Here is a 16,889-nt window from a genome sequence, read left to right on the forward strand (position 1 = left end):
ATGGTGATTTAAATTTTTTTTCCTTCAACTTTTCTGTATGTTCCAAAATTTCCTATAGAGGATGGTATATTTATAGAAGAATGAACAAGATTTAAAACACATCTTAAAAATAAACAGGTGTTATTAGGAAGATCTGACTAAAGAGGTAATATTACACCTTATTAATAGGAATAATCACCCTTATCACAGAGTAATGTAACTCATAAATAAAAATATAACTCAGCAATAAAAAGTATAAACTAAATGAATGAAAAATGCTTCACGAGTGACTATTCTTTTGAAAGAGGACTTGCACTCACGTACACATACACATTTAAATTGTATAATAGGTAAAAAAGAAAATAGTTGTTTGGGAGATTATGGTTAAAATTTTAATTTTATAAACCTTGTATTTAAAAACATAACAGATTTAAAAACATGCAGATGCATTTACAACTTCAAATCATTTTATTGGGTTCCTGTAGCCTTCTAACTCAGGTGGGTGTTTTACTGGTACCCAGCAAATCTTGTACCCAAGGTATCAGCTGCTTCATGAATAGCCACATGCATTACTTTCATGCCTCCTGCACTCACAGGATTCTTACATAGTTTTCAAACAAATGGCATTTCTTAAAATATTAATTGCACTAAAGTAAAAACTCTAACCTATTCAGATCTGTGAGACCTGACTGAATGGCAGCCCTGACTTTGATTTCCCAGGATGCAGAGTCAAGAGGTTGTCCCTCTGTCCCATGGAACCCCAGAGTTGGATGTGTTCACATTGTCACCCCAGGCATCGCATAGCAGTGGAATGAGCAGGAACCAGAATAGAAATTGAGACTCAAGTTTTGTGCCTAATAATCTAGGCATGCCCTTTCATTGAAAAGGATCATTTCGGAGGCCCCCAGCCCTGCCTCTATCCTCCTGGCTCTGAGCCTTTAAGCTTGACACTGGAATAAAGAGCAAGTGAAACATTTCTTAAAAACTGCTGTTCCCTTTCTGGATCATTACTCAAGCTCCAACCTGCAACAGCTGAGAATGAAGACTACATTTTATGTGAGAGCAAGCTTGCTGCAAAGTGATCCACACAAATGTCTGTGGCTTAAAACAGACCATCTTTTTAAAACGTTTGACATTTTAGATCTTTAATCTCTTTCTTGTTAGAAGAGACCAGTCTTAAAGTTCCTCACTTTCTTGGTAAGGTTCCTGAGAAAGTCATTCCAAACCAACTACTTTTGGGATGAACTAAATCTTGTATTGTTTAATGAATAAGTTATTGTACTGGTTTGCTAGGGCTGCCTTAACAAAACACCACAGAGTGGTTAACCGGACATTTATTTTCTCAAGGTTTGGAGCTTTTAAGTCCAAGATCAAGATGCTAGCTGGGTTGGTATTTCTGGAGGCTTCTCAAGACTTGTGGATCTCTCCTGTGTTTTCATGTGGTCCTCTCAGTGTGTTGTTTTCTTATTCTCTTGACATCAATAATATTAGCTTAGGGAGGACCTATCACAATAGCTCCATTTTAATTTACTTACCTCTTTAAATCCCAATAGAGTCATGTGTTAGGGACTTCGACCTAAGAGTTTTGGAGGACACAATTCAGCTTAAATAATTAGTTTTCTTCCCCGCCCCCCTTTGATACATGTATGGTGGTACCTTGGTTCACAAACACATTTGTGAATAATTTGGTTCAAAAGCAGAACTGTTTGGCAAAATTTTGGTTTTGTTTGCAAACTCTGCCATCAGGTGATGAATACAACCATGGCCATCTTTTTTGCACGAACACGAACATGGTCATTTTCCCCAGAATTGTGGGCCTACTTAAGTTCATGAACTGGGGTACCATTGTATTAAGTTTAACATTTAAGTGTTGAGCTGTCCCCAGCACCTGAGTCGCCAGAGATACTAGTTTGGAATGCAGGTCTCTGAATCCTACCCAAGACTCAGTGAATCAGCTCTGGCCTGGGAGCTTGTATTTAATGAGCACCCATCTATCCACTCAATGAGGGTCTCTGTGCTGTGTGCTATAGGCTGGTACCCACACATCCACTCTTTACCCAGGAGAGAAGTCATGCTCGTCCAAGTTGCAAATCTGAACACACTTTTATTTCACACATAGTAAAATCTGGTAAGTGCAGAAAAATATTCTGCATCGCATTTTCATGATCAATCTTCTTATTTCCATTTGGCATAGAAAATCTAGCAGATCATTCAGTCAGAAAAAAAAAAAAATCACAAAAAAACCCATGGAGGAATCAAACTAATGGTTTTCTCCAAACAGTAGATTTTTCCTCCTCACTGGTCAAATCAGCATCTGCTGATGGAGGAATGATATGCAACATGACAGTGATGCTGGTTATCACTAAATTTTTGCTTTCAAGTTTAAAGATTAACTTTGAATAGCAGAGAGCCTGACCTAACAGTTATTAGCCACAAAGAACTCAAGATGAGAAAAGCAAGAGCACTATGGAAATTACATTCTTTTCTGTAAAATTCAGCTCTACAATCTGTATAAGAAAGGGTCCAAGACACTGACAGGTGGCAATGTTGCTCAGAGGGCCCTATTCCCAAGGGGACTTGCACCACAAGCCTCTCCCTGCTATGGCGCAGTGAGGTAGGCTCTCCACTGGCCTTACTTTAACTTGGTCCTCTGGACCCACAGTGGCTACTTGGGAGACTGGTGCAATCTTCAGTTCCAAGAATCTTGGCTGAACTCTAGGTAATATGCTGTGTAAAATACATATGTTTTCATGGTATGAAGGCCATTCTTTAGGTTGCACATATGTATATACTAGTTCTTGGGAAGACAAAGCTTCCTTCCTCTTTGGCGAAAGAACACTCTACCCAGCAATGCAGCTTTGGCTAGCTCTTCTTCATATGTGCCTTCTTGTGGGCCCGCATGTGTGCAGCAATCGAACCAGCTATTTCTGCATTCTTCTTGTTCTGGCCAAAATAATCTAAAAACTCACCATCTGGTCCAATCAAGTACATTATTATTGTATGATCCACCTGCAGAGACAAGGGAGGAATGTGTGACAAAAAGATCACCAACATAAGCTGCTTATTTTACTGAATGAATGCTGCAGGATAAGAGAACTTTTTGTTAACACCTAAATAAGCATTGCAGCATCTATTATTTACAGAACAAGCCTATGCTTATTATAGAAAATTCACAGCAATGGAGAGCCTAAAATTTTTTGTGTTCCAGAAATCTGCACCAGCTATCGTTCGTAACACCAGCGAGCATCTGTAATTCCTTGAATCTTTAACATACTCAGGCATGAAGTCTCTGGACAAAGCACTCACCTTCTAGGATATGGTTGCTGCTGGTCTTTATAAAATGCTTATGGAATAGTACACTTTTGAGTAAAAATCTCTCCTTTGTCTCCTTAATCACAGTATAAAGAGATGCCATATGAAATTAAAGTGCTTCTGAGAAACTACTTTCTTTAGTAAGTTCTTGTATATATTCTTGTATGTTTTAAGAAGAACTGGTTCTCAATCATTACTGCCTAGCTTCTGCTTATCATGTTTTAAGTGAAGTCAGAAAGCTAACCACTGGTTCAATTCTAAAATCTATAAATCCTAACATCATATTTAGTCCTGATATTAGTAATTCAGTCACAAACAGGAAGATGTGTTTTTCTCTACTAAAAAATTTTTATATCCTACACGGAACAATCCTGTCTGAAGTAAATCATCTGGAAATGCCTCAGAAGCCATAAATGGTACACCCCCGAGGAGTCCTCTTCAATCTATCATCTATTTCTCTGACAAAGTTCTTAAAACATTCTTAGCTCTAACTGAAGTTTAGATTGGTCATCATTGTTTTTAGTTAGTTGCTTCCACAAAATCCAATTTTAAAAGAGCCAATTTGGCACTGTAAGTTCGAGGAATTTATTGCAGTCTTGACTGCCATTTGGCAAGACAGGAAGAAAGAAATGTGATCACACATACCAAACTAGAGACACTCCCCTAAAGATACCCTGACACACATTATATGTCTGTGAGGTTATTCCTTTATATATATACACATTCATAGGAGACAGCAAATGGAAAGAGCCACTTGTCTACCCCATAAGGAAAGAATGCCACTGAGAGAGTTCCAACAGCTGGTGAATTCATGTGTTGTGAAAGGATTTACCGTAGGGCAAGATGGGGCTTGATGGTCTCCACACATTTGATAGAAAAATCAGAATTAAATCTCCAGATCTTCCTTCTAGACTTACTCTGCAGTTTACATCTCTCCTTTCCCCATTTCTTCTTTTTCTCTAGTCTCTTCCTTAAAAAGCAGAATTGTAGTATGTGGGACTTATTTTCTGAGTGTTTTTAATGTAAATTATTTCTTATACATAAATAGAAACCTTCTATCCATATCTATCAATCCTGTCAGTGATCACTTCTTAGTATTCATTTGGGATGGGGACAGAACAAATTGATATTTGTTCTACTACAGAGGTACTCAAAATTCTAGCCACTCCTAATATAGAAGAAGTAAACAAGGAATTATTAACACATCCATTCATGTCACCTCACACCTGAGACAGGTATACAACAGGCTGGAGTGCGTAAATTGTATAACCAGTGAATGCCTGACCTGAGACCTCTGCCCATTTTCAAAATCACAACCTTATCATGCTATCATCATGTTGCCACCATCTCTAATTCTACTGGAAAACAGCAACTCAGTTTTTCTCATGTGTAACTTTCAAAAATATGTATTTTTATTGTTTGAAATGGTATATACATGCACAAAAAAATGCAGTACCTTTATATACTTCTTTCTATTCTGAACTCCCAGAGTATCTCAGTTATTTTCAGAAGGGACCACTGTACTTTTCAAGAGGTATGTTCTGCATTTACTGTTATACATGTATATGTATACATCTACTACTACCTATTTTTAAACACAAGTAACATGTCATAATTGCTTTCTTATTTAACTATATATGTCAGTGTTCTAGATCAGTCCAGGTATAGCTTTTTAAAGAATAGTTGCAGTGGGCATGGTGTCACATGCCTATAATCTTAGCACTCTGGAGGCTGAGGCAGGAGGATCACAAATTTGAGGCCAGACTGGTGCAACTTAGTAACTTAGTATCTCAAAATAAAAAATAAAAATGGCTGTGATGTAGTCAAGTGTGAAGGCCATAGGTTCAATCACCAGTAATGCAACTAAACACAAATGAACAAAAACAACAATAAAAGCATTGTTCCAAATTAACTCCAACTGTGTATTTCCTAGTTTTCCAATTTTGACAAAAGGTTTTCAAACTTTTTGACCATATCTTAAGTAATGAGTGAAAAATGGCATCTCATTAAACTCATATTTCTTTTATTGTGAAACAGCATCTTGTGTTTGAAAGCCAATTGTATTCTTTTTTCAAAAGTATTTCCTAATTTTGATAATGCAATAACATACAGATTTAGATTTCTAAGGAATCCTAAATGTTTGGCATGCTCGTTTATACATATTATCAGTATGAAGACTCCATACAAAAATTCTGTAAGTTTACCTCCTATTGCTCTTGCCTGAGATTATGAAAATCTCATTCCATTATAACTCAAGGTTAATCTTTAAGGCACCCCATCACTCATGGGTCCTTAAATCTTAGAAGTTTCTCAGACCATCTCCTACATAAAAATCGGAGGCCTCAAAGCACAAATTCATAATGAAAGCCTAAGAAGCTGGAGAGTATCTCCCCCTATTGGTTGAGTTAGCAAATGTACAGCAGTGAATTCACTTTTGTCAAAAGGTCAAATTCTTATGGCAGTTGACTAGTATTATCTCAAAACAGGATGAATTATAAAAGGTCAAAGAAGTCTCCATAAGTCTTGCATATTTTCATTTTAATTTTTAAAATAAAAAAACTAATATCCATGTTCTGCATTATCTGTGTTATGAGTACAAATTTCAGGGCCCAAACTTGTGTTTATGGCTTCACTGCTACCTGGCTGTAAACTACTAGTTTATAAGCAGATCACATGAAAATGTTATGTTTTTGCTGCATCAAGATCAACCAGTCAAAGAATAGTACACAATCAAAGATTCCAAAGTATTTAAAAAGGAAGAGAAAATTGTGGAGGGGCGGTTGATGGTATAGTTGGACATCTGACACAAAACCCATTCCTAGGAGCACTGTTTTGGTTTCAGTAAAGTATCTCATCACTTTAACTGAATGTTTTAAATTTGAGTTTTATAAGCTGTTTGATTTTATTTATAACATTTCTGACTATAGTCATGAACTGTTCACACAAGATGAAAGAGTACTAACTAGTTTAGGATTGTAAGTGTTTACACAACTTAACAAAAATCCGTTAAGACTGAAGTCAGACTGAAGTGCTCCACCATTCCCACTGTCATCCCCAGTTAAACTCCAAACCAGTTAATGCAATTTGTAGAAAAGTAAAGAAGTCTGAAAAGTCCTTTTTTGCCCATGGCTCCCTCTCTTAGCCCCTGCTCCCCTCTGTTCTTCTCTCTTGCTTCTCATGCTGCCAGTACAGCAAGAGGAAACCACAGCAGGGTCTATCTACTTTCCTTAAACTTAGGGCTAAAAGGAAAAATGCTTTTTTTCTCTTGTCCTTTTCTCTCATGATCCAAGTTTCCCTAATGCTATCAGGCATCAGATCTGGGAGGTATGATTACTGTGTAGGCTTATTTGAGGTAGAGGACCCAGAAGCCTTTTAATTTAGGCCTTTGGGTACACAAGCATACAATGTGCTCTGGGTTCAGTGACGGAGAAGTCACAGTGGGCAGCAGAGACAAAGTACCACAGTGAGATGTCACCTCTGTGTGTTGCTCTAGGGACAAGCTGGTGGATCCATGATTCAAGGTCCTAGCCATCGTTCTTTCCATAAAGCCAGTTTTGCAGCTGGAAAGCCTCTTATGATTAATCACTTTGCCCAACTAATATTATGGGAAAACCAGAGTATGAAAAAGAAATCTGCAATACTACAATACAGTATCAAATCTTAATGCGATAGGAAACTGTCCATACTAAAAGAAAACTCTGTGGGCAGGGGCAGTGTTTATGCCCTTGTTGCTACAACATGAAAGTACCGATAAGAAAAAGAACAAAGTAGCTTGGGCATCAGTTTAAGATTTGTGGGGCAGCACCAATGAACACGAAGACAGCTCTTTAACGCAAGTGCTACAGGAATACAACTTAAGAGAACTTCTGTTCATTATTAAAAAAGCATATAGTAAACCTAATTGTTCAAGGCACACAGCTGATATCCAAGTAAACCTTAGAGAAAGCCTACTTTCTGATAGCTTGCATCTTTCCTCTTGATTTTCAGAATATTCATTCAACCTCAACTTGCAATTCCCCGTGGCCTAGAACTGCTTTTATAAAGGAGGATGGATATTCTTACACCTCCTCATTGAGGACTCAGAGATCACCAATACAGTGTTTTTACCTGCTTAACAGTTTACTCTAGCGTCACTCGGGGCAGCATGTTTCTTTACATACCAACTATCTCGAGTGTCACCTGGGCAGGTGTCATTTCAACCAGTAGATTCTTATGTTGAATAAATTTGATAAAATTGTTGTTTTTATATGTCCTGTTATATTACCTTATAAAATTAATGAAAAAATATGCAATTTTGAGTCATCTTGTATTTAAATAATTGGACTGGTAAGTGGTTAAAATGAAACTAAAACAAGCTTTTTCTCCATTTGATGGTCCTCTTTATTTCCAACATTGTATCCAAATAATGATTTTATAGTGACTCAAATTTTATGCACCACTAGAAAAGAAGTACAGGCAATTAAATTATGAGTAGTGAAGATAAACAATCATCTTTAAAAATAATGCTTATTTTCTTTCAAATATCCAAAATTCTCAAGGAATCTGTAATAATCTCAGAAGCCAGCTATTTAAAACTATATGAATATTTGGGGTCTGGGAGCCAGCCCCTGGGTGGAAAGCTAGGTATTAACTTACTATGTAGTCTTCATCTTCATCCTTGGGGCCAGGGCTGTAATATACTCTGTATGCTCTGGCCACTTGATCAATCTCCTCTTTTGTGCCAGTCAAGCCAATCAGTTTGGGAGAAAATTCTAAATAAAAAATGAGAAAGGTAAAGAAAAATGAGAAGCAAACAAAATAGCCATCTCTACCTCAAAAAAACAATACCTGCTATAAGGCAGCCCTAGTGTTTTCTTCCTGTGAGTCCTCAAACATTTCTTTTTTATTCAAGGGAAAAGAAATTCACATAGAACAAACTGAGCTGAGGGGCGGGGATTTAGCTCAGTGGTTTCACCTCCTGCCTAGCAAGCACAAGGACCTGAGTTCTATCCCCAGTACCAAAACAAACAAATTGAGCTGAGCCTGGTGGCCCATGCCTGTATCTCAGCACTTGGGAGGCTGAGGGAGAGGGATCACCATGAGCTCAAGGCCAGCCTGGGCTACATAGTGAGTTCAAGGCCAGCCTGAACTACATAGTGAGACCCTATCTCTGAAACCAAACCAGAACAAAACAAAAAACAAAGAACAAATGAAAATTCTTCTTTGTAATATATTGTATGTCAATTTTTTATGATGGTCTAGTAAAGATCTGGAGGGAATAAATTTAGTTATTTAATTCACATTTTCAATTCGTTTAAAAAATACATGTAGTTGACATAGTCAAGTTTAAAACTATTATTATGAATTATGTACCACAGTTTTTCACTGAGTCATGAAAAAAAGTTTGCTTCACAATTAAGATCATATCACACCACACCAGATTATTTGCATCTTGTTTTCTAGCAAATAATCTCAATACAGGTACCAGGTTCTACTTTTACTTTTGATAAGGAACTGAACAATTAATATTCATCATTCCAAAACAACAATTACAATAAAGTTCAGGGCTAGGAGTAAGTCACTCATATTACGCATGTGCTGTTAGGTTGCTGGAATGTACATAAGTGGCTCAGTGGAAAAAGTCACTTAAAAAAACTGGATTCATGAGGTTACTGAAATGACAGTTCAACATTTGACAGGACCTCCTTCTTCTAAAAGTATAGAAGCCTTTGTTCCTTGGCTAATTCTTTTTAAGTTGGCTACTAAATTATTCAGGTGCTGAAGAAAGCAGGCTGTCTTGTCTGTCTTTTCTGCTCACTCGAGTAAATAATAAGGGTGAGTGAAGCCTGAGTTAGCTACATATCCAAACATATTTTAACTGAATTGCTGAAACTGCAATATTTTCTAAACACTAACTTAAAATTTTTCACTCTTCCACTTGAAAAACAGAATTAGTAATGCATGTGCGTGCTGTTGAAGAAAAGTATTGTAAGGTTTTGGCATTTCAGTTAGGTATGGCAATTTACATGTCTACTCATTTGGGGATATTATGGTTCAGTTAATATATGATAAAAATAACTGCCAATATAACACATTTAAATGTATTACCCAGTGAGTATATTATATGTGGTGCTTTTTATTGCTTTATGAAAAAACTTTGTTATTGCTCAAATTTCTGACAAACCTGCAAATTGTGGGCATAAATTATACTTAAATATATAAGTAAAACTATAAACTTTAAAGAGAAAACATAACCCTTGTAACCTTGTGTTAGGCAAAGATTTCTTATATATCAAACAAAAAGCACTATATATAAAGAATAAGCCAATATATTTGGACTTAAGCTCACAAAATGTGGGGAAAAGATGTGGACACCAAGGACATACAGATAACAAGAGGATGAAGGTTCTGAGTGTTAATCTTCATTACAGGTATCATTAAAATCATAATAAAATACCACCACAAGCCTACCAGAGTGGCTACAATTAAAAAGACTGCCAGCAGCAAGTGTGGTCAGGATGTACAGAAACTGAAACTCTCACCACTGCTGGCCACAGATGTAAAAATGTACAACCATCTTAGAAAACAGTTTGTCAGTTTCTTCCAAAGCAAAACATACACTACCTGACCCAACCACTCCACATGTAGGTGTGTACTCTGGAAAAATGAAAGCATGTGTCCACACAAAGATTTGTACATGAATGCCATCTGCAATAGCCAAAAGCTGGAGAAAACCCAAATGTCTACTAATGGACTAGGGCTCAGCAATAAAAATGAACAGGCTATGAACATGCTACAACATGGATGATTCTCAAAATAGTTTTTTAAAAAAAGTATAGTCTGTATAATTCCATTCACATAAACTTGTGGAAGGCAAACTAGCTTATTTTGACAAAAGCAGTTTAATGGTTGTCTGGAGATAGGAGGCAGAAAAGGGAATTGGGGTATAGAATTAGAAAGGGCACAAAGAGCCAGGCATGATGGCCTATGCCTGTAATCTCAGCTCGGGAGGCTTAGCATGAGTTTGGTTTGATTAGCCTAAGCCACATAGTAAGACCCTGTGTCGCCCCCCTGCCCAAACCAAAAAGTTCTACTCCTCTTTCTTCTTCTCCTCATCTCCTCCCTCCAGCCTTCTTTCCTCTTCCAGTGCCAGGTACTGAACCCAGGGCCTCAAGTATGCTAGACAAGTGGTCCACCACTGAGCTACAGTACTAGTCCTGACAGGATCATTTTCTTGATTGTGGTGATGGTTTCACAGGTGCATACCCACATCACAAGGTAATAAACTATACACTTTAAATATGTACTTTTTTTTTTTTTTGGTACCGGGGATCGAACTGGGGACCTTACGCTTGCAAGGCAGGCACCAGAACCACTGAGCTAAATCCCCAGCCCTAAATATGTACTTTTTATTATACACCAATTATACCTCAGTAAATCTGTTAAAATAACAGACCCTTCACAAAACAATTTTAAAATAATCTCAAAGTTCTACAGGATATGCATTTCCATGTGTCATAAAGTAGGCATTAGTTTTTCTGATCAGTCATTAAATCAATTTCACAATACTTTAAATTCAAATTGATTTTTAAGCACTTACACTGAAGAAGCTTGAGTTTACAGAAAGTAAACTTGCCTAACCTTACAGATAAACTAGAACCTGAGGACTCACCCTCAATTCTACTACAATTTATCATCAATAAAATCACCTAGTAGATTTTAATCTGCCTGTACTGAGACATTTGAATCAAAATTTGTACATTAAAAATTATGAAGATGTTTCTGTCACAGTACATGTTTTGGCTTTTCAAAACACGTTGAGTTCAAAGTATGTTTACATCTAGTAATTCATCTTTAATCTTCCAATGTATACATTCTCAGAATGTGTGTTTCTCCTAATTTTACCAAAAGAGAATGAAGTACAGTACTAGAATTAGAAGCAATATATCTTTACTCCTAATTCAAGGCTCTATGAACTTCGTTGACACGAAGTTCAAGTCCAAATCCCTCCTCTCTGACAAAAGAAAAAGAGTGCTGCACAAGGAACTGAGAAACCATTTTCTCATTTATGTATCGACTAGCCATAGCCAAAACTCTGAGCACCCTCCATTTATTTGCCTGTAAAATCAGTCCATTTGTTCTGCCTATTTCACGAGGCATGATAAGGTCCAAATAAGTTGATATTTCAAAAACTGCAAGAGCTAAACAGATGTGAAGTAATTATTTGTAAAATATACCTTTCACATAATTTGCAATGGTTTCTTTTGTGTCCCTTTCTGGATCAATGGTGATGAAAAGTGGAGTTAAATCTGGCAGACTTGGAATACTATCTGAAAGAAAATTCCAATTAGTCAGTATTCATATGATAAGGGAAAAGACAAAGAAAATCAACAATGGCAGGAGAGGGTATTAAGTGCTATAGTGCGGTATTAAGGAAACACAGGGAAATCTAACATTTGAGTGGAGAAGACAGGAATGAGTAAAAGTGGATATATAACCCTGTGAAATGCCTATGCTGGAATTAAACGTTACCCTGGCTATATTCTCTTATCCAATCTAATCCAATATTTATAGTGTATTCTTCACCACTTATTTAAAAGGAGTAAATTATTTAAAAAGAGTATTCTGAAACAATTTAAGATTGTTTAAACTGGTGCTAATAAAATACTGCACCACTGACTATATATCATTGTAGATCTCCTAATCTAACTATTACTGGAAAAAAGGCAATGGGAAGACCATAATAAAGGAACACAAAAGCAAAGTTTAGGGAGGCCCTGGCCATAATGACATTTTTTTTTTTTTGGTACCAGGGATCGAACTCAGGACCTTGCACATGTGAGGCAGGCAGCAGAACCACTGAGCTAAATCCTCAGCCCTACTGACATTTTTAAAGTGATCTAACATTTAGTATCAAAATAAGCTTTCTTTGATGGCGAGTCAGGTCACACAATCAAAGCAACAAACAAGGTGAATGTTGAGATTTTATATTTTTACAGATCAAATAATTATACCCCCTAACATAACACAAAAATGTGAAAATGTAGTAACATTAAGTAAAAATACACAGTGGAGAGTTAGTAATGCCTTTCTTACCTATTTCATCCACGACTTGAATCATTTTTTCTAGTTCTTCTGGACAGATATCAGGGCAATGAGTGAAACCAAAATAAATCAATACCCACTGACCCAGGTAGTCCTTGTCAGTTTTGGGCTCTCCAATATGGGTTGTAAGGGAAAACGGTCCCCCAAGTAAAGGCTTCCCAATGCTTCGATGCCGTTTCTTCTCCAGCTCTTAAAGAGACACCAAGAATGTCATTCTAAGCACAGGTACTTGAATACTGAACATACAATCAGCGCTATTCTAATAATTGTGTGTGGGTAGGGTATAAAATATGGAGGAAGTTGTTTCAGTTTTCAAGAAATCTTTTCAGAAAAATAACCATAAAACAATAAAACAAGTTCAAATTAAATTCTATGGTATGTAGTGAGCACCATAAGAAGGTACTTTTCCTTCCAGAACAATTCAGTCCCACGTCATTAGGTGTGGCTGAGAGTGGGGCAAGGGTCAAAGGGACCTAGAACAGAGTCTGAGACCAAGTTGGGTTAAGAGTGGTGGCTGGCAGGGGATCCTGGGCCTGAGTGGGCAGTGGTGATGGGAGCTCATTTACATACAGATGATTGATTTTAAAAATTAAATATATTACAGATAAGAGAGTTACAAATGGAAAAGGAATAAAACTATGGGCAGGGAAAGAACTACAATGAACCTTGAAGCATTAGAAAGAAATCTAAAGTACTAGTCTGTTTATGATTTCAATTTCAATATAGTATATACATTCTCCAACTAAAAGGAAACAGATTTTTGGAGAAATGGCTGATAGCAGGATTGAGGCAGAAGATGAGCCTGGACCCTCTTGTGGCAGAAGTAAGGAAGAACTCAAAGAAGAGGAGATATGTCAACTGACAAGAAGCCTAACTGAAGGGGCTCCCACTAGCTAACTTGGGACACTCTGAGTATCAAAATAAAGAGAATAAACAATCACTGTATATATAGGACACCATGAGCTCATATTGACATAAATGAATAAATTCAGCATTTGACAGGAAAAACACATGCAAATAAAATGTGAAAATACCTATCACAAAATACATACAAAGTCAAATTTTCAGGAGAGAAGGCTGATAGACATCTTAATAAAATGATCAAACGGAACATTACCAATAATGAGACAAGGTGAAAATATGAGGCATCTGACTAGATGCAATGAGGACACAGCACTGCTTCTGTGATATTTCTGCCAAAGAAGCATGACTTCACTCCAACCTGGAGGAATCATCAGACAAAACTACACTCCAGGATATTCTACAAAATAAGCAGCTTGTAATCCTTAAAGCTGTCAAGGTCACAAAAGTCAGGTAAAGTCTGAGAAACTGATGGAGACTAAAGAGTCGACTAGGAATAAGGTGTGTTTCTACTATAAAAGATCTGAAGTAAGGCCAGGTGTGGTAGTGCACACCTGTAATCCCAGCACTCTGGGGCTGAGGCAGGAGGACTGCTGTGAGTTTGAGGCCAGCCTAGGGTACACAGTGAGTTCACAGCCACCCTGAACTGCATATGCCCAGACTGTCTGAAAAAAACAAAAAACAAAAAACAAAAAACCGAAAACAACAAAACCAGGATGTGAAGTAGCAAAACACGAAGACTAAATACGAAATTGTCCTAAGACTTAAGAGTAGTAACCTGACTGCTAATCTGTTATTTTTCTGATTTTGATGTTATATTGTAATTATACTGGAGTGTCCTTGTCTGCAGAAAATACAAGATGCTTTACTGTGTAGCTGGAAACAATGAGGCATCACGTTACCAAATACACTCAGATAGTTTAGGAACACTTTAAAGATTGTCTCATAGTAAACTTTTGAAATAAAACAAATATTACTATGGGCGAAATTCCAAACTAAAGTCAAAAGAAGCTTGTGTATTTTGAAACTGTCTCTGCTGTTACTTTTCTAGCTTCTAAATTTTTTGTCTGTGTGAAACTTAAAGGAACTTGCTAATTAAAATGACAATCATATTAATACTGCTTATTATATAGTCACCTTTTTATACCAATAGCATTACAGAACCTATTTTGCTAAAATTCTAAAGCTTATGATTTATCACCTCCAGATCTGAATATTACCTTTTTTGAATATAATGGCATCAAATAAGATGCTACATAATTAAATCAAATATAAGCAGTAAATGAATGATTTACCTGAAACTTCCTATCTTAAAAGTTCTGGAGCAGACACTAACATATTAAATTCCTTCCTTTTTTTTTTTTTTCCTCCTGGACCTTTCAAGATGCTACTTTAGAGCAGTAATTGGCTTTCTTCAACCATGGTCAGCTTCTGGCCTTTTCCTCTGTGGATAGCCACTGGCGTACAGGATCTACTCACACTGTTCTACATGCCTGACCCCTAGGAAGCCTTCTCAAATGTGAAGGTTGAGCCTTTCTTTGGCCCTCAAGCCCCAGTTTGCTCTGAACCTCTCCTCAAAGAATCTCATCTAGCGAAAGCCTTTACTTCTGAGTCTGTTTCTCCATCATGTGTACCTCAAGTGTGGGGCAGCATTTGGCCATTTCTCTATCCTCTAGACTTCATACTGCCCACATTCAAATCTATCCACGATAAATCTTTTAGCATCTTTAATGGTATCCTGGACTGGATCTTGGAAAAGCAAAAGACACTGATGAAACAATATGGGCAATCCCCACAGACCCTGTAGTTTTAGTTTTGTATCAACATTTTTTTAAATTTTGATCAATGTGCCATGGTTATGTAAGATTAACATTATGAAAATCCGGATGAAAGCTATACTGGGAAAGTTTTATACTGTCTTTGGAACTCTTTCTGTAAAGCTAAAACTATTTCAAAATAAAAAGTTAACAAATAACAAAAAAAAGATGCTAATACACAGCCACGCAAGATTCTGTTCAGACCTGAACAGATGATATCTACTTACTTTCTATCTTTTCCTTCTTGAAGTACTTCATTCCACCCAGTAAAGCTCCTCCAATAGCAAATGTGATTGCTAAAGACCTCCAGGAAACAGGCTACTGGGGCAGAGATTTCAAAAATAAAAATACTAGTAAGATGAAAATATTTAACCATGCTAAATTTATGATAGTTTTTAGTATACATACAAAGACCATGATTTTGTTCAATATGCATAACGTTTCAAGTTAGTCCGGGATGAGAAAATGCTGAACGTTTCTGAGAATGAGGCTTATATCCGGGCTTTGCATATATACAATGACAAAAGCACTCATAATTTAATTTCCTGTTCAGAGGGAAAATTAACACAAAGAAGCACAAGTAACATGATTGTTATTATGTGCAATCCTGGCTTCAACTTTTTATTTAAAAACCAATTAAACGTTCCCCACAGTGGCTCACACCTGTAATCCTAGCACTCTGGGAGGCTGAGGAAGGAGGACTGAAAGTTCAAACCCAGCCCGGGCAATTTACTGGCACCCTATCTCAAAATTCTTAAAAGGAGATGTGGGTGGGGTTTGCTGGGGACCTAGTCCTCAGTTCAAGCCCAGTACTGCACAATCAATCAGTTACCACTTGTGCTGATACAGAGACTATATAAATAAAATTAATAAAATAAGAGAGGTTAACCTAACTCTGGCTTCCAGAAGTAGTAACCAAAGTAGAAAAGATATCTAAAAGTGGGGCTTCTTGCAAATCGCAATCACTTCTTTTTATTCCTCCAAGTCCCCAAATAAGGAAGATGTCTGTCACCTAGGTCTAACTCATTAACCTTGCTTGCCCTAGTTCTGAAAACCTACTTCTCTTACCTATCACTACAGAATAGTGGTTTCAAGTTCTTTTTGGGTTAGAATTATAGAGCCGGAGAAAACCGCAAGAAAAGTGGCATATCCATATACAAACAAGATCCTCCATTTCAATTTCAAGATATTTATGGAAACCCTGAAGGGGGCATTCAATTGACAAAAATTTTAAAAGTGGTTTGACTCTTCAATCATGATAATCTTAAGGTTGAGGTCGTTAAGAAAACCTGTAACTTATTTCACTGGCGCAAAAGTTAATTTAAAATCCAAACCCGATTATCTAACCGCATATAGAGGGTGTAGCTTCTAAGTTCTCTCTCCAGGCGTGGGGCTACCGGCAAACCAGGGAAATGCAGATGAGAGTCCAAGACCCGGGAAGCTGACCAAGTTGAGAACACTTCGAGGACAGGCCGAGTAGCTTCTGAGGTTAGGACCCAGTGGGATGAAAGGCCACAAGGACGGGGGAGCCGTAACGAGCACTGCAAAGGCTTCAAGTGTACACTCACCCCGGGCTTCCAGGGGCGCGTGGGGTCTCTGTGACCCTTAGGCTCGGGCCCTGATGACCCCGCGGGTGGCGGTAGCCCCGTGCTGAAGGGCCGGCTTCCCGGGCAGGTGACAGCGCTCCCCGAGATCCGCCGCACCTCTTCCTGCCGCGCACAGAACTGCCTCAGCAAGACCTTCTTAGTCCTCTCCGCCGGGTTCCAAAGCCAGAGTTCGCGAGGCAGAAGACGCCAGAGTTGGCCACTCGGAGACTGCACCAATACAGCCATGAGT

General features: G+C 37.6%; 1 protein-coding gene across 2 annotated transcripts; it reads right to left on the reverse strand.

Moving 5' to 3' along the window:
• Window positions 1-2,063: 2,063 nt before the first annotated feature.
• Sco1 (synthesis of cytochrome C oxidase 1) lies at window positions 2,064-16,885 on the reverse strand. Of its 2 annotated transcripts, none has more exons than XM_004857544.4 (6): window positions 16,622-16,885; window positions 15,281-15,371; window positions 12,460-12,564; window positions 11,508-11,600; window positions 7,927-8,042; window positions 2,064-2,988 (listed from the first exon to the last, which is right to left on the reverse strand). In XM_004857544.4, the coding sequence occupies exons 1-6, from the start codon at window positions 16,883-16,885 to the stop codon at window positions 2,842-2,844; spliced, it is 816 nt and encodes a 271-aa protein (XP_004857601.1). In that variant the 3' UTR covers window positions 2,064-2,841. The 2 variants fall into 2 exon arrangements, with proteins under 2 accessions (XP_004857601.1, XP_004857600.1); XM_004857543.4 differs by having other exon boundaries at window positions 12,367-12,564.
• Window positions 16,886-16,889: the final 4 nt, after the last annotated feature.

Source organism: Heterocephalus glaber, unplaced genomic scaffold, assembly GCF_053883595.1.
Source record: "Heterocephalus glaber isolate CG9 unplaced genomic scaffold, H.glaber_assembly_v1.0 deba00001564, whole genome shotgun sequence".
In the NCBI taxonomy this organism is placed as follows: Eukaryota; Metazoa; Chordata; class Mammalia; order Rodentia; family Bathyergidae; genus Heterocephalus; species Heterocephalus glaber.

Coding starts and splice junctions, on each gene's coding strand:
- Sco1 (XM_004857543.4), bottom strand. CDS start 16,885: ATGGCTGTATTGGTGCAGTCTCCGAGTGGCCAACTCTGGCGTCTTCTG. Junction 11,601..12,366: donor TCAAGTCGTGGATGAAATAG/GTAAGAAAGGCA, acceptor ATTTTCTTTCAG/ATAGTATTCCAAGTCTGCCA. Junction 8,043..11,507: donor CATTGCAAATTATGTGAAAG/GTATATTTTACA, acceptor TTTTTTATTTAG/AATTTTCTCCCAAACTGATT.